The sequence below is a fragment of the Erythrolamprus reginae genome, chromosome 6 (genome assembly GCF_031021105.1).
Source record: "Erythrolamprus reginae isolate rEryReg1 chromosome 6, rEryReg1.hap1, whole genome shotgun sequence".
In the NCBI taxonomy this organism is placed as follows: domain Eukaryota; kingdom Metazoa; phylum Chordata; class Lepidosauria; order Squamata; family Dipsadidae; genus Erythrolamprus; species Erythrolamprus reginae.
In genome coordinates, this window is record NC_091955.1 from 31,519,800 (window position 1) to 31,542,228 (window position 22,429).

The following is a 22,429-nucleotide window of genomic DNA, read 5'->3' on the forward strand; positions in this document are numbered from 1 at the left end:
GTAAATGCAGGTATAAATGCGGGTATCTGTGAGCATTTACATAACAAGGTGCCTTTGGCCTATACCAGTAATGGTGAACCTTTTTTTCCTCAGGTGCTGAAAGAGCATGGACACATGTTATCACATATGCATGAGTGTCCACACCCATAATTAAATGTCTGGAGAGGGCAAAAACAGCTTTCCCTGGCCCCTGGAAGTCCTTTGGAGTCTGGAAATGACCTGTTTCCCAACTTCTGATGGGCCCAGTAGGCTCTTGTTTCATCCTTTCCAGGCTCTAAAGGCTTATCTGGAGCTGGGGGAGGGTAAAAATGCCCTCCCCTATCCCTGGAGGCTCTCTGGAAGCCAAAAATGTCCTCCCAGAGCCTCTGTATGAGCCAAAAACCATCTGGTCAGCGTACACATGCATGTTGGAGCTGAGCTAGGGCAACAACTCAAGTGCCAGCAGATATAGCTCTGCATGCCACCTGTGGCACCCGTGCCATAGGTTCACCATCACTGGCCTATACTGTGCTTTTATCAACAGTCAGCTAATTCAATGTGACACAGGCAAAGTAGATGTCAAGTGACAGTAAAAGGAATTATAACTATAACAACTATAACTATAACCTAGGACTGGACAAGATTGTCCAGGACACTGAAGTGCCTAAAAGAATGAACAATCCATGTTGCAAGCATGAAACCTGACTGTCTGGATATCTACATCCTTGTGCTAATATATGCTACGTGGGCATGGACTGGCCTGTCATACCATACCTCACTGTCTTAGACTTAGTCACCTTATTGTCACTTTGAATGTACACTAATCAGTATACATTAAAATAAAATTTCATAAATTTTGTCTTTTTCTCCCAGCCATTCACTTTTTTGTTTTGTTCTAAGTCAGATGTAAAAAGGTTCCTGGCAGACGCCCAGCATTCTACTGATAATAAAGGTGGTCGTGGACATTATATTGCCTATTGACTTTGTTAAAAATGAGTCCACTTGGCAATTGTATTGACATACATATTTCTGCAATCTTTGTCTATGACTATAATCAACTTTAACCAAATAAATATTATTTGCAAGAGAACATCCTTCTAACTCTAGATCAGTAATATATTTATTATAAGTACAGTATTTATATTCAATCATAAAGAGAAAAAATCAAATGTTGTATCAACCACTTTAATAAAAATAATCTTCAAAATACATATTATAGAATTGTTGTCTAGCATTAAAGGAGGTCTTGTGTATGTTTTGAATTGAGCCTGTGCATTTCAATGGAAGTTTTATATAACTTAATCAAAGGCTCTTTGATTAATACAGCTAATTGAACACTTGTGTGTTTAATATATATATAACTATTGCACAAAATAAGAGCACAGCTGCACATCCTGGGGTAGAAAGGACTATCTACAAATTTCTTACTTCCATGTCAGATGCCTAGTTCCCAGGCCTAGTAAGTGCTGTGCTTGGTTCTTTGTATAGAATTCAATCTCATTGGACAGCCTGCTCTTTCTATCTTGCATGCATTAAATTGTCTTTCCATGCAAGGCAGGTCTTTAGAGCAGACCATTGACTGAAGTAGTCCATGTTTTTAGAATAACTGGCAAGATCATAAGAAATAATACTTCAAGATAACATTTTATTTTGTAATTTACATACAAAACACAATATATACAAAAAAGTCAAAAGTTTAATTAAATATAGCATAAATATTTTCTCTCCTCTCAGATCAACACCTCATTTTAAAGAGTGAATTTGGAAAGTTTTTTTTTCTTTTGATACTTAGGAATATGCACAGAGGGCAATACAAAAAGTATTCAGCCTATATCCTTTATCTATTAAGCTTTGTGTCTACTTGCTATACATCTCTTTTCAATTCACAACTTTTACAGAATTTTGGAAACCCTCAAATCCTGTTAAAAGATATATCTTATAGCCTCCCTCCTCTCATGAGGCATGTAGTTGGTTACCCAGCTTGGAGTCCTTACATGCTAATCTAATTCACTGAAATCCTGCAAGAGCTTTCCTATAGACATTCATACAAATGAAAAATAAATTGATTGCACAAATTCTTCTGTTATTTGGAAATTGCACTTGGAGCACATTGGACAGCTGAGCACTCACTGTCAACTTTGGAAATGGGGATTTCATTATGTGAGGTTGGAACTAATCAGTGATCCAATGATATGTGTATATATATTCCAAAATATTTTAAAGCATAAAAATGGGGAGAAAGGCCTCAATGACTTGCAGGCAATACCATATTAAACTTCTCAAATGACTGTGCCCACATAAGCATTTACCTGTTTTGGCTTGTGCTGTATTATACACAATTCTGACCTGTTGCTCTCTAAGCAATCATAAAAATTTCACTTGAAATATGAATTACAGGTAGTCCTCGACATAGTGACTCAGTCACTCACTTAGTGATTGTTCAAAGTTATAATGGCACTGAAAAAAGTGACTTACGATCATTTTTCACACTTGTGACCGTTGCAACATCCCCATAGTCATGTGATCGAAAGTAAGATTCTTGGCAACTGAGTCATATTTATGATATCTGCAGTGTCCTGACCTTTTGTGACCTTCTAACAACAAAGTCAATGGAGAAGCCAGATTCACTTAACAATCGTGTCACTAATTTAACAACTCAGTGATTCATTTAACAACTATGGCAAGAAAGATTGCAAAACATGGCAAAATTAAGAAATGTTTTATTTAGCAACAGCAATTTTGGGCTCCATCATGGTCGTAAGTTGAGGACTACCTGTATACTAAGAGGTTATACACAGGGGTGGGCTGCTGCTCGGATGGGGGGGGGGAATGCAGTGGGGTAGTGAAAATGGAGCTCCGCCCCAGAACACCCAATTTGCACTGAAAAATGTTGAAAGAAAATGCAGGGCATCCTGCATAAGCCACGCCCACAATGTGGTAGTAAAAATTTTGGTAGCCCTTCACTGGTTCTACAGTTCAAGAAGCTGATAGATTATACAATCTATATACAAACAGAGCTAGCTAGAAATGCTTCGCAGCATATTTCAAGATAAGAAAACTCTTCATTCTATTCTTATTTCTAACAGCTGTATAGCCTAACATCAATAAATAGGCCAAATCTATTTGTAGAATGATTTCTAGGAAATTTGAGTAATACAGTAGATGTAAATTTGATTAATATACCTCAAGAGGATCTCCCTTAGTTATCCACAACATATGTATGGAAACCAAGAATTAAAAGTACCATTACCTTAACATTATTAAATGTCACTTGTTATCTTTTAGTTACAATATAGGTATTTTCCCTGTCCCCAATGCAAGCTTTTCTCCTCATAAAAAGTGCAACCCAGCTGAAGGGCGGAAATGTCATCCCTTTAAATGGCAGTAGCTTTGGAATGAATGCTTATGTTTCTCCATATTTTACCAATAAGGAGACTTTAATAGCACTTAAGACTAAAATAGCATTGGATCCAAATTGTTCACTCTTGGTCAAGACGTATGTTGATTGCTGAAAAGCTCTGCCCCATGCTGTGACACACTGGTGCAATGAAAACATCTGTCAAGCTCTTCCATACAGATTGCACGGATGGCAAGATCAAAAGGATAGACCTTATGAATGGCATCACAATCCTGGTCAAAAAAAGAGACTTGTTAGTAATAATTTCTTAAATTTCATTACCTTTGCAATGAAGATGACTAGATCTGAAACATCCTGCATAAGACATAATTTTAGTACATAAGTAGCAGGATAGAATTGGTCTTACTGTAAGTTATAGATGCCTACAATTTTTTTTAAATTAGCATAGAAGCATCTGTGTTGCAATTTGGTACAATTAATATCTCTTTATTTATTAATTAAATTTATATAACTACCCATCTCATGAAAAGTGATTTTGGGTGTTGTACAATAATTGGTAAAGAACAATACATGTATAAAAACATACATTTAAAAATAAAAAAGAAAAATCAACATTAAAACGATTAAAATTAAAAACACAGTACAAACCCAAGCAGGAAGAGAGTACATCCACCTTAATCTACATAATATTTACTCAAGCCTTATTACATTAAATGGGTCTGATAAAGTACTGACAATCTCATGATGTTTATAGTCAAAATAGGTTTTATTCACATGTGCACCTTGATGTAATAAAGATTAACATATTTTTATAAGTATGACAAGTTATGGAAAGGACACTGGCCAGATTCACTCATTATGTTCAACAATTATCTAATTAGTTTCATTTTTTAGCTTTTACGAAACTTGGTTTACCATGTAGTATGATCAGAAGTGGGCGGTTCTATAGAACCATTAGTAATGGAGTGGTCTGGGTCGCTGCAATTGGCAGCAATCCAGGCCTGCCATGTCCCAAGCCGGTTCTCTCTGTGGCACCGTAGGTGGTGCCATCTTGTTTTTTGCTTCTGCACATGGGCAGAAGCTTTTTTTTGAGAACTGTGCATGTGCAGACGGTAATTTCCGGGAAATGTGCACTTCCATCACAATGTGTACTGGTGGGGAAGGTAAGTAGAATCCACCTCTGAATATGATATGTGGATCTTGGAACTGTACTATGTTTTACTCAATAAGTCATGAATTAAAATCACAATGGCATGATCAATAAATCTGGATATTGTTTGATTTTAGCCTGCAATCATACTAACACATAATTTGAATGAACACCATAGAACATTCTGCGTCTCTATTTTAATAAATATGTACAGAATTGTGTTAACTTACTTTGCTTTTGAGTAATATTTAATTATTTTGTCATTTGCTCTTTGGTTGTATGAAAGTGAAACAGTCTTTTCTAATCACATTAAAAAGGGAGAAAAAAGTTCTCCTGCATTCAGTTCTCCCGTAAGTGATGCTCCAAAAATCTGCTAATCACTAAATGGTAGAAAAGAGTTTTCTGTATTTTTTCCTCCCAGTTCATAGTTATTTACATTTGTGTAGCCCTAATCCAGTGAAAGTCTACCAAAATTGTTACTATCACACTGTGGACTTGGTTTATGCAGGATGTCCTGTATTTTCTTTCAAAATCTTTCAGTGCAAATTGGGTGCTCTGGGGTGGAGCTTCATTTTCACTACCTCACTGCATCCCCCCCACCCTGTCGTCCGGGCAGTAGCCAAGCCCTGCCCTAATCTGATAGGTCAATCAATTCTAGTTAGATTTCAAATAACATTATTACTGTCTCAGTTATTGAAGAACTAATAAAGAAATGCCCACCCCCACTTTTTTTCTACCTACAGAACAAGGGCCCAAGAGAAAGTTCTTTCTGCTCCAAGGTTCCCTGTTTGCATGATAAAGTTATTTTCATATCATAGCAGATGCTAGATATCATCTTGCTATGTTCTACACATTCATACAACTTTCTTGCAACTACTAAAAACCTGGATATGTTCAAGCTTATTATGCTCAATAAAAGCAGCACTGATACTATTAGGATTGGGACTTGATAGGTAAATCCGTATTTGGGGGAACCTCTAGTCTAGTGGTTCTCAATCTTTCTAATGCTGTGACCACTTAATACACTTCCTCTTGTTGTGGTGACCCCCAACCATAACAACAACAACAACAACAATAATAATAATAATTAATTAGATTTGTATGCCACCCCTCTCCAAAGACTCTAATGCCAATTCTCCCAACAGAACTTTAACCTGATTGGCAGAAAGAGCAGAGGGACACCTCTACTGTAAACACCTGATTGGTTGGATTGTAAAAATATGTTCCAAGGCGCCAGAATAGAAGCTTTAGTTCCTAACACCATGGGAAATTTGTTTTTCCCCCATGGTCTTAGGTGACCCCTATGAAACAGTTATTTGACCCCCCCAAAGAGTCCCGACCTTCAGGTTGAGAACCACTGTTCTAGTCTTTTTTCTTGGTTTTCACTCTACCTTCCTGAGCCATGCCACTGTGCTATTTTTTAAAAAAAATTCCTTATCCTTACACTGTCTTACCTTTTCTCCCTGCACTGTACTCAATGCTAATCTGCTAAGGGCAAGCTGTAGGAAGACCCACATCATGTTATGCTTAATGTATTTCACTAATTTTGGAGGCTTGGACAGGGCAAAAAATGGGCCTACCAGAAGTTTGGGAAGTCCAGAAATGGGCTCCTTACTGGCCTACATAACCTAGGGAGGTCGTTCTTGCCCTTGAGGAAAGCCTTCGGAGCCTGGGAAGGGCAAAAACGTCCCCCGGTTTTGTATCTACAATTGGAGCCTGATGCCTGCTTGGCCCTGCCCATTCTTGTTCTTAAACCATATCTATAAATAACAAATAAATTCTGCTAATATTGGAGTTTTCCATAGAGCATCTTGCTTGCTATTTCCATTTACATATTGATGTCAGTTAATTGGGGCTTTTCATTTAAAAACAGAATTTTCTTTTTTAACTTCTGCTTAGGTCCTTTAATGGAATCCAAACAGGCAAGCAACTAATCACAAATATGATTTACCTTTGCCTTGGTTACAATAGCAATCCATACAAGTGAGAAAGATCTAGGAAATGTCATTCAATCCTCCCGGGAAACAAAAAGAAAATAATAAATCTGCAGTGAATTGCATATATTAAAATTCTTGTTTTCATTTTAATAGTTTAGGTTTCCATCTTATTCCTATAATTACAGACATAATTTGGCATCTTTTACTGGAAACATTGATAATGAATCAATAGATCACATAATTACCACCAAGCATATACCACAAAGATCTATTTTAAAGAATATGTAAATAGTCATACAGGACTTCCAATGTACTTGTTGACATTTCTTCCTCAATTTAAATCTGCAGCCAAAGGAAAGGAGAAAGACCTATGTAGGCAACAGAAGAATGCAGAGTGGCAACTTTTCTAGATCATGCTTGCAAATAGCTCAAAGTGTTTGGTATTGGCACAGGTTCAGATTATTATTTTAGGCTTAACAGATAATGTAGCTATGGCTACCTGTATAACAAAACCTACAAAACGGTACAATAAGTTAAAGGTCCAAATTAAATTCAAATAGCAACCATAGCTTTAAAAAAAACAAATTACAGTGGTACCTCTACTTAAGAACGAATTTTCTAGATAAGAACCGGGTATTCAAGATTTTTTGCCTCTACTTAAGAACCATTTTCTATTTAAGAACCCGAGCCCGGAAAAATTTCCCAGGAAATTTGAAAGCAGTTTCCTGCCATTCCTCCTTTAATCCTGGCCATCTCGGGCTTTTCTGGGCTGCCAGAGGAGCCTTTCGGTGAAGCTTAAGTAGGCTTTGGCAGTCTAGAGCGAACAAAGAATTTCCCTTTCTCTGGGAGCCTGGAGAGGGAATAAACCTCTGCCAGCGCCCAGAGAAAAGAAACGCTCCCTTTGCTCTGGGCAGCGCAGAGCGAACGGAGCGTTTTCCTTTCTCTGGGAACTGCCTCAGAGTCCCTCTTTTTTTTTTAAGCCTTAAAGTTTTAGATTTTTTTGATTCCCCTCTCCTCACCTTCTTCCTTCAGCAGCGACTGTCCTCCTCCTCTTCTTACTCCTCCTCCCACCCAAATTCCAAGTTTTTATTTCTTTCCTAATGGGTTTACACACATTATTTGCTTTTACATTGATTCCTATGGGAAAAATTGCTTCTACTTAAGAACGTTTCTACTTAAGAACCTGGTCACGGAACGAATTAAGTTCTTAAGTAGAGGTGCCCCTGTACTGTATTCTCATAATTACGATTCATTTTAGAAAACCCTTCAATTATCCTCCAAGCCTGATGAAATTATTTTTTTGTGCATGCTCTTAATTCAGTTCATAGAGAGGTGAAACTCTGTCCTCCAATGTGGGTGTGTAATTGTTTCTCCACTCAGGGTGCGTTCTGGGTGCAGAAAGAATGCGAGGTCAAGTTCTTCTTTAAATTTTTGGCAGGCTAACAGTGTAACAACTCCTCTCTGTTGGCATGTCAGCAATGCTTTCTGAGTGATGGTTTCGAAATTGCTTCTCTACCCATGGTGGTATTCAACCTTCAACAGCTATTGTCTTAAAGTGGGTAAATAATAAAACCCCTGTTTTGAAGGTGAAAAAACAAAACGTGGAGCTAGAATTGCAGTCCCTCATGAAATTGCATGAAGCAAGGTGTGTATTTTTGACTGTCTCTCTGTGTGTTGTGCATCTGTGATTCTAATCTAATTATCCACAATTTGGAGTTACTTTGGCTCTTTCCCAAAGGACATTGGGAGCATTTGAGAAGAATTCACTACCCTGCCCTCAAAACAAGCAACAGTTGCACACTCCTTAACCAAAGGGATTCCACAGGAAGACAGAACAATGGCCTCACGTGTCTGTTCACCTGATTCAGCCTTCAGATTTTTGGGCAAGTCTTACTGGAATTGGAAATCACCCTTTGGGGAGTCCTAAAAAGTCCTATTAAACAGTGAATGACCTTAAATGCTCTATTTCTATGGGTAGGGGCTATAAAAGCAGACTTGCTTGATACAGCCTTTTCACTTTCCCAGGGGAATTCAGTTATGAAACCTACATTGGATTCTCTTATTTTTTAATACTAAAACAGGACCTAGATTGGGACAACTTAAAGGGGAGGATCTTACTGTTTTATTACAGAAGGAGCTTCTCAATGGTAATACCCCACTTACGAATTTTCCTCTCCAAAGTGGCCTCCATAATATCACCAACACTTTTGAGATTTGTCAGTATGCCATTTGTGTGTGTGTATGTGTGTGTGTGTGTGTGTGTGTGATATACACATACACACACACACTGGTGATTGAGCCGGCGTGGCGCAGCAGGTAGATTGCAGTACTGCAGGCCACTGAAGCTGACTGCTAGATCTGCAGGTCAGCAGTTCAAATCTCATCACCGGCTCAAGGCTGACTCAGCCTTCCATCCTTCCGAGGTGGGTAAAGTGAGGAGCCGGATTGTGGGGGCAATATGCTGGCTCTGTTAAAAAGTGCTATTGTTAACGTGTTGTAAGCCGCCCTGAGTCTAAGGAGGATGGCATAAAAATTGAATGAATAAAATAAATAAATAAATAAAATAAATTTCCCTATAGATGCAGTTCTCTACTAATGACTGTAATTAAGTCCTGATAAGTCATTAAGCAGGTGCCCTATTTTATAACCTTTTGGGGGGGGTCTGCTGTTAAGTCAATATTGCAGTTGTTAAATGAGCATCTTAATTCTTAAGTGAGCCCATTGTAATCAATGGACACCTTTTGCCAGAAAACCAGAAGTAAATTCCAGCTTCATGAAAAAAAATCCCCATAAATCATAGTCAAATAACTGTGGGATGTATAATTGACCATAAATGTGGACCAGTTGTCAAGTGCTCAAAATACAATCACATGACTGCAGGTAGCACCAGCTGACAGAACTTCAAAACTGGTAAGGAGCTCTGGGAAGGTGGAGTAGTTGCTGAGGGACCAATCATAAGTCAAGGCCACCTGTATTTTATAATGCTACTGACAGAGTCTTATAGAAAGAATATTATCTTCATTGTTCCTATTAGCAATCTCTACAATTGACGCAGATGTCTTTTTGCTCCTGCATAAGCATAAAACACAAAGATGAATTCCTGCGTATTCTGTCTTTTTATCACTTTGACCAATCTTCAAGGCTGACCATGTATAGTCCACAGCAATGCAGATCAATTTCGGGGAAGAGGTAATATTGGATATTTCTTACATTTACTGAAAAATTGCCTCAGAAAGCCTTATTTAAAAATCTACTTCAAAAATACAACGTAGATTTTGGCTATGATTTATGAATTTGAACAATGTTGACTGCAAATCATGAAGAATGTTCAACAGGTTCCAGGGTAAAATATCACTATTTTAATTAGAATAAGGCAGTTCTGTTTTTAGGTTCCATAAAACAAAGAAAGATAATGCAATTCCAAAAACCATAATAAAAAACTTGATAAACTTGATGGGATGGATTAGCAATTGGCCAAGAACTTATGCAATGTGCCAAGTATCACCTTTCTTCAGTGATCAGAGAATTTTTGAAATTATCAACCATAGCAAATCAACTTGCTTGATAGTATAGAATCTATAAATGAATTATAGTTAAACCATAGCATAAAAAGCCCTAAGTAAGAGTAGATGTTATAAACCTCATTAATGAAATATTTCCACTTTCTGGTTTAATGAACACATCCCTTCTGAAATAGTTAATATCCTGAATGCAGTCTTGGAAGGGTTTCTGCTCACAAATGCAGAAACCTACGTTCCTATACTTGTGCCATAGTAATGCCTAATAAGGAGATACATTTTCAGTGAGATATTTACAGCCTACTTTGAAATGCAGGGGTTCAATACTCACTAAAAGCATTTATCAATAATTCCTTCTGACAGTATTGTCATTGTTGTGCATCTTGCAACAAATAACATACCTACACTTTCTGTATCTTTCACATACATACAGACTGAAAAGTTGGAGGTTCACAGTTAACAAACTCATGCCACAATCAGCTTGCCTTATGGATTATGGCAAGATGTCTCTTTACCCTGGACACATATGTGAATATGGAAAAATTGTGTCATTCCTTAAGAAGGTAGGGTGTTCTACACATATTGTTAAGTAAATATGTACCTTAAGTACATTGATAAATAAATAAGGGATCCTTGGGAGTCAGGGTTCAATTAAGCTTTCTGGGAAACAGGGCCCCAATATTGCTTAAAACAATTTCTGCTCCACATGTGTATATTCCCCATGACTGTAGTTGAAAGAATGTGCATGTGCAAATGAATGCCACCCTCAATGATATCTCAAATACAATGTTTCATAATAGTGCACATATCCACATTCAAACATCAACCATTGGAAGGAAAAGCAAAAATGGGACAGGCATGTATGAACATGTCCTAAATTAAACCCCAGCTACAATAATGTCATAAAGAATTACTTTAAAGCATTTTGCAAATCAAAGCTGCACTGGTCCTGAGATACTACAGAACTGATCTGAGAACCTCTCTACAGTGAGAAAAAGAGCACCGACTATTTTGCTGGATGAAAAATTCAATATGGGTTGATGTCCCATGTTTAGATCTACTGCAGATTTTTTTTTAAATTGTTGAGTCATTAACATTTTTGAGGTTGGGAAATCCCATCCTCAAAAAAAAAAACCCCTTCCCAAAGGATACTTTGGGAATTAAGCAATCCTGCCATTATTCCATATGTTTGGCCAGAGAATGATATGAGACCTGTTCTAAAAATATTCTCATTGTAAGCAGAGGAAGATAAAGATGTCTTTGTTTTAAAGAGAAAAGGAAACCAACCAACCAACAGTCAGTCAGGAAATAGATGCAATCTCTCTCCCCAGTCCTCCAGGTCTGGGGTCTTCTTTTTTAGCCTTCCAATCTGCAGCCAGCTGGGTACAGGGTAAGTTGGCACCCTGTAATGCTAAATTCCACCTAATTGACATTCATTATATAAATTAAGCATGCCAACTCAGTAGATTTTATCTGCAGTAAATGCAATGCAAATGCCTAGATCAGAGGTCCAAACTTTGCAACTTTAAAACTTGTGGACTTCAATTCCCAAAATTCTCCAGCCAGCATAGCATAGACTTCTGGGAGTTTTGAGTCCACAAGTCTTTAAGTTGCCAAGTTTGGGGACCCCTGACATAGATTGTAAGCCTGCTACCTTTCAAATAAATCACTCTAACATTACTGTTTGCAATATTTGGGATCACCAGAGATGACTGATTACATCTTTCACATTACTTGCAAGGGGAAACTCTTAAGATTTCAGTAGAAATTCTTACCAGATGTGTAGGCAACTGAGCACAGCAAAGAGAATCCCTGCAATCAGGGCCAAGGGAATGGCAAGGACAAGGGTCAGGAGCTTATACATCAGGTACTTGCTGAGCTCAAAGAGAGCATGGCTGCAGACCCAGACTTTATCGAAAGAGTGAGTGGACGAAGGCTCCGCTATCACGTCCTCAAACCCCAGCTGGAACAGAGGGAAACAAGCATGAGCACCGCAAAAACACAGCTCCTCTTCTGAAATGCAGAGTGAGGTCTTCACGGGGAGGGGGAAAGCGCCTGACAACAGGCAGCGGTAACAACTGGTTTGCTTTTGTTATTGTTTTGAAAGACTCCGGCTGATTAGCATGGAAGGTTAGAACAGGGGTCCTCAAAACTTGGCAACTTTAAGACTTGTGGACTTCAACTCCCAGAATTCTCCAGCCAGCATAGCTGGCTGGAGAATTCTGGGAATTGAAGTCCACAAGTCTTAAAATTGCCAAGTTTGAAGACCTGAGTTAGAAGTTGGTGGATTCAAGAGGACAACCGAGAACCTCAGAAACTACTCTTGAGCCTAAATAAAGGGGTTTTCCTTTCCCGAGGAGCAAAGGGAGGGAAGGAGCGAGCGGGGAAACCGGCACCCCAAATGACAGACCGGGCTGGAATCGGGACGGGGAGGGGGGAGGAATCCCACGCGCTGAAATTCGCCTTAAATGGCATAAAGAGATAACGCTCCACTTCCTCAAAGGGGGCTCGAAGGCGACTTTCAAAAAATGTGAGGAGCCTGCACGGGGAATCGGGGCGCCCTCACCTTCAGGTGGCTGTTAAGCCCGCGCGGATCCCGGTCGGGCGCTTTCTCCGGGTTATTGTCAGTCTCCGACGGCGCGGGGCTATGGTTCCGATTGAAGCCGTCTTCATCCATGAAGATTTTGGTGTCCGCTTTCTCTTTCTCCAGCCCCATGATGGCTCGCCTGGGTGTCTAGCGGAGCAATTCCTGGGCTGCGGCCGGGGACGCCTTCCCCTCCCCCCACCTCTCGGTGCCCCCTCCTTTGCCCTGGGCTCCTGCACGAGGGTGCTGCTGGGCAGAGAAGGCCAAGCCCAGACCACGCCCCAGAGCCCACACACAAACACGTCCCCACCCACGAGCGACGCCCAGTTCGGCTGCCGACGCTGCCGCAAACGGGAGCGCCAGAGCCCGATGGAAGTGGCAGAGGCGCCCGTTTGGTAGCCGGGCATGCTCACAAAGGCCGTGTCTAAGTTTCTGACAGCTCGTTTCATAGACGTAGCTTTATCCGAAAGGTCCTATCTATATGCACTACCTGACACGCGCTACCTGACTCTGTGGTTTCTTCCCAAAACCCAAAATCTTCAACCTTCGACAGGAAATAGTATAAGGGCAGACTAGATGGACCATGAGGTCTTTTTCTGCCGTCAATCTTCTACGTTTCTATGTTTCGATTGTCTACAATCGACCTCTCCAGGTTTCTAAGAGGTCTGTAAGGGGCATGCATAAGTGTACCATTGTGCCTACCATCCAGTGTTCCGTCTAATTTTTTTTTGGGGGGGGGGGCGGGGAGAAAAGTATAGTGTCTGAGCGGCAGTCCCTTCAGGACTGGGCGGCACAGAAATAATAAATAAATAAATAAACAAATAAATAAATAAACAAAAAAAAAACCACCCTGTTTTGCCTCAGAGAATTTCAAAATAAAATACTGTACTGTGTGTCTATAACAGTGAGCTCATAATAGGGCAACTCTATCAATATCAAAATGCCACTTAAATAGTTGAGCTAGTTTCAAACTAGATTTTGATTTTCTTTCTCTCTTCCTTACTCCCATTTTTTCCCCTCTTTTCCTTCCTCTCTTTTTTCTATCTGTTTCTCTCTCTTCCTCTCTTCCTCTCTGTCTCCTTCCCTCTCACTTTTTCCCTCTCGGCTTCTGGACAGGTTTGGAAAACTCTGAGTTGATGATGATTTTTAAGTGAGCTCACTGCTCAGCTTAGAGGGAACTGTGCTACCATCCCTGTCCTACTGTCCTCATTACTTTTTATTTTATTTATTTATTTTGTCCAATACACAATAATACACAATAATACACAATGTAGGTAATAGAGGATACCTTCAAGTAAATATATATATAGTATATACAGTATATATATAGTAATCATCCCAGGCATGTTTAAATTCAGTTACTGAAAAAGAGGAGAGAGTATAGGAATAAAAAATACAGTATATCAATTGGAGAATAGATGAAAAGATATAGATATAGAAGAGAAGATATAGGAGAGACAATAGGACAGGGGTTGGAAGGCACATTAGTGCACTTATACACGCCCCTTATGTTTACACAAACTACTTTCCTGTACATGTTTCACAAACAAACAAACAAAATATCCCACAGGTGCTTTTTCAGGGGGCAACTGGACTTTCTGGCTTTCATTTGAAGACCTTTCACTTCTCATCCCATTTTTCTCCCTATGTTGTGCCATAAATGCATAAATGCATGGCATGACATAGGAGAACAAACTCATCATGGCAAAATTCAGCAGTCCATTCACATTTAAAAGACAAAGTCCATTCTTTGGAAGACGGCAAAGGCCACATTTTGGACAGAGAGGACCGCTGGTTTGAAAGAGGGGGTCGAAACGGCAATCTAGTCAAAACTGAATAGCCCTGTCTCAACAGAGGGGGAGGGATGCAATATCATATATCTCCAGACTACAATACAGTCCTTCCAACAGTTCCAAGAATGCTCCACAGCCATTTTAACCACTCAGGTGACCCTGAAGACAGATAAACTTCCAGGTGACCTCAATGACTTTCTAAAATAGGAGTATCAAACTCAGTTTCATCAGCATTATGGTTGCCCTCAAAGGGCCAGTTACATGTAAGACATATGATGACTCATAGTGGCCAGGTGATTGTAGCTGGGTGGATATGACCAGTTCAACATTGCCCCCTATACACACACACAGGGGAATTGCCTGCCTAGGCTAGGTGGGCCAGGGCCACTTTGTGGGTCTACCCACAAAGTCCAGATTTTGCTCCCTTAAATCTTGGATTTCTTCACTTAAATGGGGTAAGAGAAATGGAGTGGAAACAACAGGATATATTAGAAAGAAAAGGAAAAAATATGTAAAACAAAGGAAATGAAAGAGGGAAAAGAAAAGCGTAAGGAGACAGTTGAGAAGGAGAAAGGGAAAGGGGAAAGAAAAGATGAATCAAAAAAAGAAAAAGGAAAGGAAGGAGAAAAGAATGGAAAGAGATGGGAGGTGACAGGAGGAGAGAGAGATGAGAATGGAAGGGAGGGGAGGGAGGGAGGAGAGAAGAGAGGAAGAAAATGAAAGAAAGGGAAGGCAGAAAGGTGAGCAGAAAGACCCTGCCCTGAGATGGCATCTACCTTGGCAAAGAACCTTTGCTTGGGTCTGAAATGAAATGCAAAAACTGGGTGATTTGGGGAAAAAACTGCATTTGCAGAGCAAACAGACTAATTTAACTTCCCTGGGTTTTAACCTTTTTGCCTTGCATCTCTTCTCCCAACCACTGGTAACTTCCTCATTGAATTCTCTGGTAATTCACATACAAGATTTTCCCAGACAGGTATTATTATTATTATTATTATTATTATTATTATTATTATTATTATTATTATTATTATTAATTATTATTAATTAATTATTATTATTATTATTAATTAATATTAATATTAATATTAATATTAATATTAATATTAATGATGATAATGATAATAATAATAATAATAATAATAATAATAATAATAATAATTTATATGCCACCCCTCTTCGAAGACTTGGGGTGGCTTATCACGTATAAAAGCAGTATACTGTACAGTGATCCCTCGATTTTCGCGGGTTCAAACTTCGCGAAACGCTATACCACGGTTTTTCAAAAAATATTAATTAAAAAATACTCCGTGGTTTTTTTTCTATACCACGGTTTTTCCCACCCGATGACGTCATATGTCATCACCAAGAGTCACTTCTCTCTCTCTTTCTCTTTCCTGTCATTCTCTGCTTCAATCATTTTCTCATTTCTTTTTTCTCCCTTTTTCTATCATTTTTTTCTCTCTCTCTACCTTCCACTCTCCCCCCTCTTGCTCTCTCTCTCTTTCTCCCTCTCCCTCTCTGTGAGAACGCCTGCCCCCACCTCTCCTGCAGCCCCCTCACTGATAGCTGGGACGAAAGTGCTCTCAGTTAAGGGACTGTGAGAGGGGCGAGGCAGGCATTCTCAAAGCGCTCAGAGCGGCTACCGGCCGAATGAGGAGGATGAGAAACCGTAGCTGCCAGCGCTGCTGCAGGAGGACCCGTGTCTGAAGAAAGCCGGTGAGAGGGGTGGATCGGGCGGGGCGGGCGATAGCGGCGAGGGGGCCGGAGGCGCTGGGGGGGGGGTGGGGGCAGCCGACATTCAAAGCAATCTTTGCCAGCCTCCGCACTTTCGTCGCTCCCTGCCCTAATTTCAAGCCCGGCTCCTTGCGCTGCCTTGAAAAAGGGTGCGTGGGGGTAGTTTTTGGCTGTCCATAGCAAAAAATGTGTTTTTACTTCTGCACCGCTACTTCGCAGAAAATCGACTTTCGCGGGAGGTCTTGGAACGTAACCCCCGCGAAAATCAAGGGAACACTGTACATCGAGATATAATAATTTAAGTTAAAATTTACAATTACATTTAAGAACAACTAAAAGGCCTATTAACATGCACACATACCCATTCAAACAAACTAACTATACATTCATTTTGATCAAGGTGAAACCAGAAAAAGGAGACAACGCAGAAACACTGTGGTACAAAATGATTTATTTATAAAGAAGCATTCAAGAGAGACCAGACTTCTTTGTAGTTGAGTTTGGCCTTCTGGAATTTTTAAAGTCTAATTTTTTCTCCCAATTTTTCTGAAATGGAGCTTTCTAAGCTGGGCACAACAGAGAAAAGAAGTTTACCACTTGCCAATTCATTATAAAATGGGCTTAGGCTTTTAAAATCCTACCCACTATTTATTTGAATCAAACCGGCGTCCACAGCATGGTAGACATCTATTAATTGTGATCATGTGTTTTCAGTTCAAAATATTAATTCAAAGTGGGGGGGGGGGTGTCCCGGCACAGGCTGCCCAGAGCCCTGGCAGTGGAGGGCAAGTGTCCAGCTCAGCCTCAAACATCTGGGGCACCAGAACCCCACAACCCAGCCCAAGTGAGCCCAGCTTCTTTGAGGGAGTGTTCTGGCTGTGCTTATCTCCTTCCTAAGGCTGCTGTGAGGGGTGATCAGGTGAGGCAAGGCGAGGCAAGCTGTGGAGTGGCGAGGAGAGAGGCAAGGTGGAGCATGGAAAGGTTGGGCAGAGCTGGGTGAGGTGAAGCTGGATGAGGTGTGGCCTGGTGTGGCAAGGCCAGGCGTGGCAGGGTGGAGTGAGGCAGGGCATAGTGAGGCTGGATGGGGTGAAGTGATGCCAGGTGGGTGGCATGGCATGGCGACGCAGGGCAGGGTGAGGTGAGGCAATGGAGCTGCTGCTGCTGCTGGGCACCAACAGTTCCCCTGCTTGCTGCTTCCTGGGCATGGGCCAGGACTGAGGCAGCAGGGACCGCCCTTCTGCTTTTCCTGCGTGGCCCTACAGGCCAGATCTGACCACATTGCAGGCTGGATTTGGTCCATGGGCCTTGAGTTTGATACGCCTGTTCTAAAAGAATGTAAATGACCTTCCTTCCTTCCTTCCTTCCTTCCTTCCTTCCTTCCTTCCTTCCTTCCTTCCTTCCTTCCTTCCTTCCTTCCAAAACAAGCCCCAGCATAAGGGGCGTGCATAAATGCACTAGAGTGCCTCCTGTCCCCTGTCCTATTGTCTCTCCTATATCCCATATATCATATCTACTATTCTTCTATTCTAATCTTCTTATATTACTCTCATATTATCCTTCTGTTCTCTAATTGATATATTCTATTCCTAAATTTTCACTTCTATTCTTTCTCTAATATATTTTACTCGAGTATAACTTCTATAACCTTCATTGTGTATTGTTGTGTATTGGACTAACTAACTAACTAACTAACTAACTAACTAACTAACTAACTAACTAACTAACTAACTAACCAAACAAACAAACAAACAAACAAACAAACAATGGTTACTGATTCCTCAAGGCCATGCCTTTGCTTCTAGAAGGGCAGTTTCAGTTTTAGCTTCTCCAAATAACGGAGTAGTAAGAATTATAAAGAAAACCTATATGTGGTCAGAGGCATTGTTATGGTTGACAAGTTCCAGGGCCATTTTGTACTATTCAAGGATGTTTTGTACAAATGGGTGCAATAAGCACTCAGCTCACAATAATTCAATATCTCATAGCATTGGAAGTGTGTGTTTTGCATACACAGAGAATTCTTTGCTATCTGTTTCAGATCAGAGGACTGGTTTAGGGGCATGGCCAGCCGGCCATTGCTACCAGTTCGGGAAGCGGGAGCAAATTTCCGCCACTGGTACAGGTGAACCAGTCCAAACCGGCAGCAATCCACAACTGATGAAGATGATCCAGATTGTGAATATTAGCTCACAGGGACCTACAGTAATTCTTACATGATTATGTGCTATAAAATCAATGTTGACTCTTACAACCACATAATCTTCTTAAAGATGATTGGTTCCCAATTTGGCACCCATTACTGTTGTAACAACTTCTGGTTGTCTTCTTCTGTTTATTTTTACCTTTCTCAGCATTAAAACTTCTTAAGAGAATAGGATCTTCACATAATGTATTCAAAATACCATAATTTAAATCTGGTCATTTGAGCCTTGAGTGGCAATTCTGAATTGATTTGCTTATAATCCATTGGTTTCTTTTCATGACTTCTCCAATTAATTCATTGCTATTCTACCTAATACTAGCCTGTGGTACAGGTCGTATAACTAAGAATACAGTGTACAACCTTATCCAGGGGAGGATTCCCATTCCTGCCGCTATCAGTGTGCTGTGCAAGCAGCTTCATTTCTCCTGTGTGTGCACGCATCCCAGTGTGATTTTGCTTCTGCACATGAGCAGGAAGCAAAATCTCACGAGGGGACATGCACGCAAGACAGATTTCAGTGATTTTATTTTATTTTGCTTCCACGCATTGTTTTACTTAACAATGGAAAATTTGAATTTAATCGTGGTTATAAGTGAAGGACTTGTAGTCAATAACACATTTTGATTTCCTTTTCATATTCTTTGACTTTCTGAATTATTCAATGTGCCTGTGCAATAATGTCTCAGCTTTTTGCAAGACCATCTCCAGAATCTGGCATCTCCTTTTCTATGTAGGATTATAATCTTCATTGGCTGAACTTTAAGCATTATTTATTCCTGTGTGAAATTGATGGTATTGTACAATACTTTCTATAGTTTGTTAAATCTTCCTTGGCTTTGGTATGTAGACTAACCTCTTGCAATCTGTTGGCCACTGGCTCTTTCTCCAGATTTGCTAGAATAATTGATTACAATGTTTACCAATTCTTTTTTGTTGTTTTTGTTGTTGCTTGTCATCTTTGTATAGATATTCTATCAATTTCTGTAGTTTTCTGGTTTGTTAATAATTTGTTTGCTAATCTAAACTTTATCTTCTAATATTAGAAATTCTCATTAAAAAGGTATCTTAGAAAACCTCTCTACTATATAGAATTTCATTATCCTTCTTCTATCTTTCTTTGATATAAATAGTGCATGCACATATTTTGCTTGCTTCACCGGGAAAAAAGAAAAAAAAGGAAAAACAAGTAACTTCTTTCTTGTTTCTTGAAGTGTCCAATGAATATTAGAAAGACTGGCAATATGAATTAATTTTGTGTCAATTTTTATGCTTGCACCAAATTGTGTTCTCACTTATTGTTCTCAGTATTTCTTTCTGATCTCACGATTCCAATTTTTTCCATTGGAAATAAGATAAGCAGTTAAAAAAAACATTAACAACCTTACTTGACTTTTAGGTTGTATAGGGGTGAAAAGGATACAAGTCAGCACTAGTCGAAAGCTAAACAATGGGAACTGCACTGAAAATGGTAAAGTTCATTCATTTATCTTTTGATCCACAAATAGAGGATATTCCTGTTTAATCTGCAAGACACAGACTTCTGTATTTTATACACAAAACAGCTATCTTCTCTAAACATAAAAAGGATTCTTCATATTCCTAAAGTAGTAAAAGTTTAGGACTACATTTGTTTTTGTAGGAAGGATTTCCCCAACAGAAACTGGTCATATTGTTCTGCTAGGCACCTGCTGAGTCATCGGTTCTTCAACCCCCCAAAAATAAAAAATAAAAATACCACCCTTCTTTTTGGAAATTATGGCCATCTATGTTATATACACATATTTTTGACTAGCTAATAACTATTATATCAATTGAGCTGTCTTTTAGTCATGAATAACACCCTTACTTGGACAAAACATTTTTTATGTACCAATTGAATCAATTAGGCAGCAACAAAAGCTTGCCCTTTTTGGGGGGGATTTTCAGAAGCTGCAGAGACAGTGTGAGAATGGTGTGTGTTCTTGCACAAGCCTCTTGAAGTCATGCATGAAGGCCATGCTCTCACACGGCCTGCAGAGCCTTTGAAAAATCACAACAGTCTGGCACATGCTTTTGCACAGTTTTGGAGGCTTCAGAGGCTAAAGAAAAACATTCTCCAAAGCTGTTTCCAGGGTGAAGGCTTTGTGTGGCCTAGAGCAGGCTTGGGTAGGCCACAGAGGCCTGTCAACAGATAATGTACAATGCAACTCTGAACTCTCTGCAAGATTTTCTAAACTACAGTTCTAGTATCTAATAGGTAAGCAATTACAGTACAGTATATCATTTCATTAATCATTGTCATTGGGATTAGTTAGTTTGATGTTAAAAGTGAAGCAGTGAGCCTGGTAATTTGGTTCAGGAATTGTAGTTTGTTTCCTTTCTAAGCTTGTTCCATAGCAATCACAAAGATTAGAAACATCTGCTGTTTCCATTATTACTCAAAGCAGAAATATCTGCAGAAAGGGATGCAAGAACTTTTACTATGATTTTTCCCCACAGTATACGAGGATCCATTGTTTTGCGTGACATATCACAATCGTGATGTGAGTGCTTTAAGGGGAAAGACATTATGGCTGATCAAGCGGGAGAGGAACCACCAACGGCTCCTAGACCCCATACCCCCAGAGAAAAGATTAAAGGGGATAAGCCTAAAACCAGGACATCTCAGGGCTCCTCCCTCAGGGAGGCAGAGAAAAAAATCAAGGCCCTTGAGAAGCAGCTCGAAGCAACACAGAGGCAGTTATTACCAGCAGCCTCTCCTTCGCAGGGCCTTCTTTTGGCCACTGCACCCCCATGAACATTACAGGGGTAGCAGGCTCGGCAACGGACAGAGACTGGTCCCCAGACCGCCCTCAAATTCCACCTCTCTCAGCAACCCCTCTTAGTCAAACTTCCAGTTGGCCTGGGGCGGCATAGAAATCTAAATAATAAATAAATAAATAATAAATAAATCTATCAAAATCAGACTAAAATTGAGATTAGTGTTTCTAACCTTCTCCTCTATAGACGTAAACTCCCAGAATTCCCTACTCAGCCAACTTTGATTGGCCAAGATTGAGAAAAACTGGAATAGATGATGGATCAATTAAAAATGTGACAAAAGGAAGTGACAGGTTATTTTGGGAAGGGGGGGAAACAGAAGAAGCCTGTTTTAATTATTTTTCTTCACCGTTTATTTTTTCTAGCTGCTTTTCCTCAGAATTGGATTAATGGATTGGAGATTTGTAGGTAATGAAAGTTGAGAGACATTTACTTTGTTTGGTGGTACCCCTTTCGGCCTAACTCTTCTGACTGCTGGCTGAAGGAGCTCTGGAGTGTGTGTGTGTGTGTGGTTTGGAGGTATGTGTGGATTTAACCCTTGGCCTGGGAGGCTCAGATTTGGGATATAGAGAGATGTGGGCAAGAATTGCTGTTAGAGATGGGCAGGGGGATTTATGAGAACCATCTGAGGGCAGACATTTATAAGGTGAATAGATGTGATGGCACATCATTCCATTTGCCAGCCCAGTCTTCTGCATTTAAACCCAGTGCTAGGTTACTGGATTCTCAATGTCCCAGCCTCTAGATGCTGCTATTAAATGACAGATTGAGGTATAAATCCATCTGCCTCCATGACTTGATTGTGCAGGAGTCGGTTGACATATATAATTGAGCCTGAGTGGGACGATGTATATGTGTTCTTCGACTTAGAGACGTGCTCACTTGGGTTTGTGTTTAGCAACAATTACAATATTAGGATATGAGAGGAAGGGTGTCAGTTGTTATCCAGGAGTGTGTGATGGCTTTCAGAGATTCTGCACCACAGATAATGGGATGTGAGAACATGTGTTGAAATTGCACTTAAATTTGTTGCTGTTGTACTGGCATACCAGCTGGGCAGTGAAATTCCTGTCTGCTTGATTCTATTGCTGGGCCGACAAAAGAATTTCCAAGTCTGGTGGCCTAGGAGGCATAGAATCGGGGTGACTCAATTGAGTTCATGTGAGGACAACAACAAATTATTGAAAGTTACAAGTTGGAGGAAACAGATTATTCTGATCTTTTTGTCTGTTAGGGATCAGGTTGGACATAGTGTGGAGATAACATTGGTACAAAAGGACACAATCTGAAGTTAGTTGGGGGGAAAATCAAAAGCAACATGAGAAAACATTATTTTACTGAAAGAGTAGTAGATCCTTGGAACAAACTTTC

At 39.9% G+C, this 22,429-nt stretch overlaps 1 protein-coding gene across 1 annotated transcript; it reads right to left on the reverse strand.

Moving 5' to 3' along the window:
- Positions 1-1,604: 1,604 nt before the first annotated feature.
- Positions 1,605-12,816, reverse strand: CAV2 (caveolin 2). Its single transcript, XM_070755482.1, has 3 exons — positions 12,509-12,816; positions 11,718-11,905; positions 1,605-3,609 (listed from the first exon to the last, which is right to left on the reverse strand). The coding sequence occupies exons 1-3, from the start codon at positions 12,656-12,658 to the stop codon at positions 3,459-3,461; spliced, it is 489 nt and encodes a 162-aa protein (XP_070611583.1). The 5' UTR covers positions 12,659-12,816; the 3' UTR covers positions 1,605-3,458.
- Positions 12,817-22,429: the final 9,613 nt, after the last annotated feature.

Coding starts and splice junctions, on each gene's coding strand:
- CAV2 (XM_070755482.1), bottom strand. CDS start 12,658: ATGGGGCTGGAGAAAGAGAAAGCGGACACCAAAATCTTCATGGATGAA. Junction 11,906..12,508: donor GGCTTAACAGCCACCTGAAG/GTGAGGGCGCCC, acceptor CCTCTGTTCCAG/CTGGGGTTTGAGGACGTGAT. Junction 3,610..11,717: donor CTCAGTTGCCTACACATCTG/GTAAGAATTTCT, acceptor TTTTTTGACCAG/GATTGTGATGCCATTCATAA.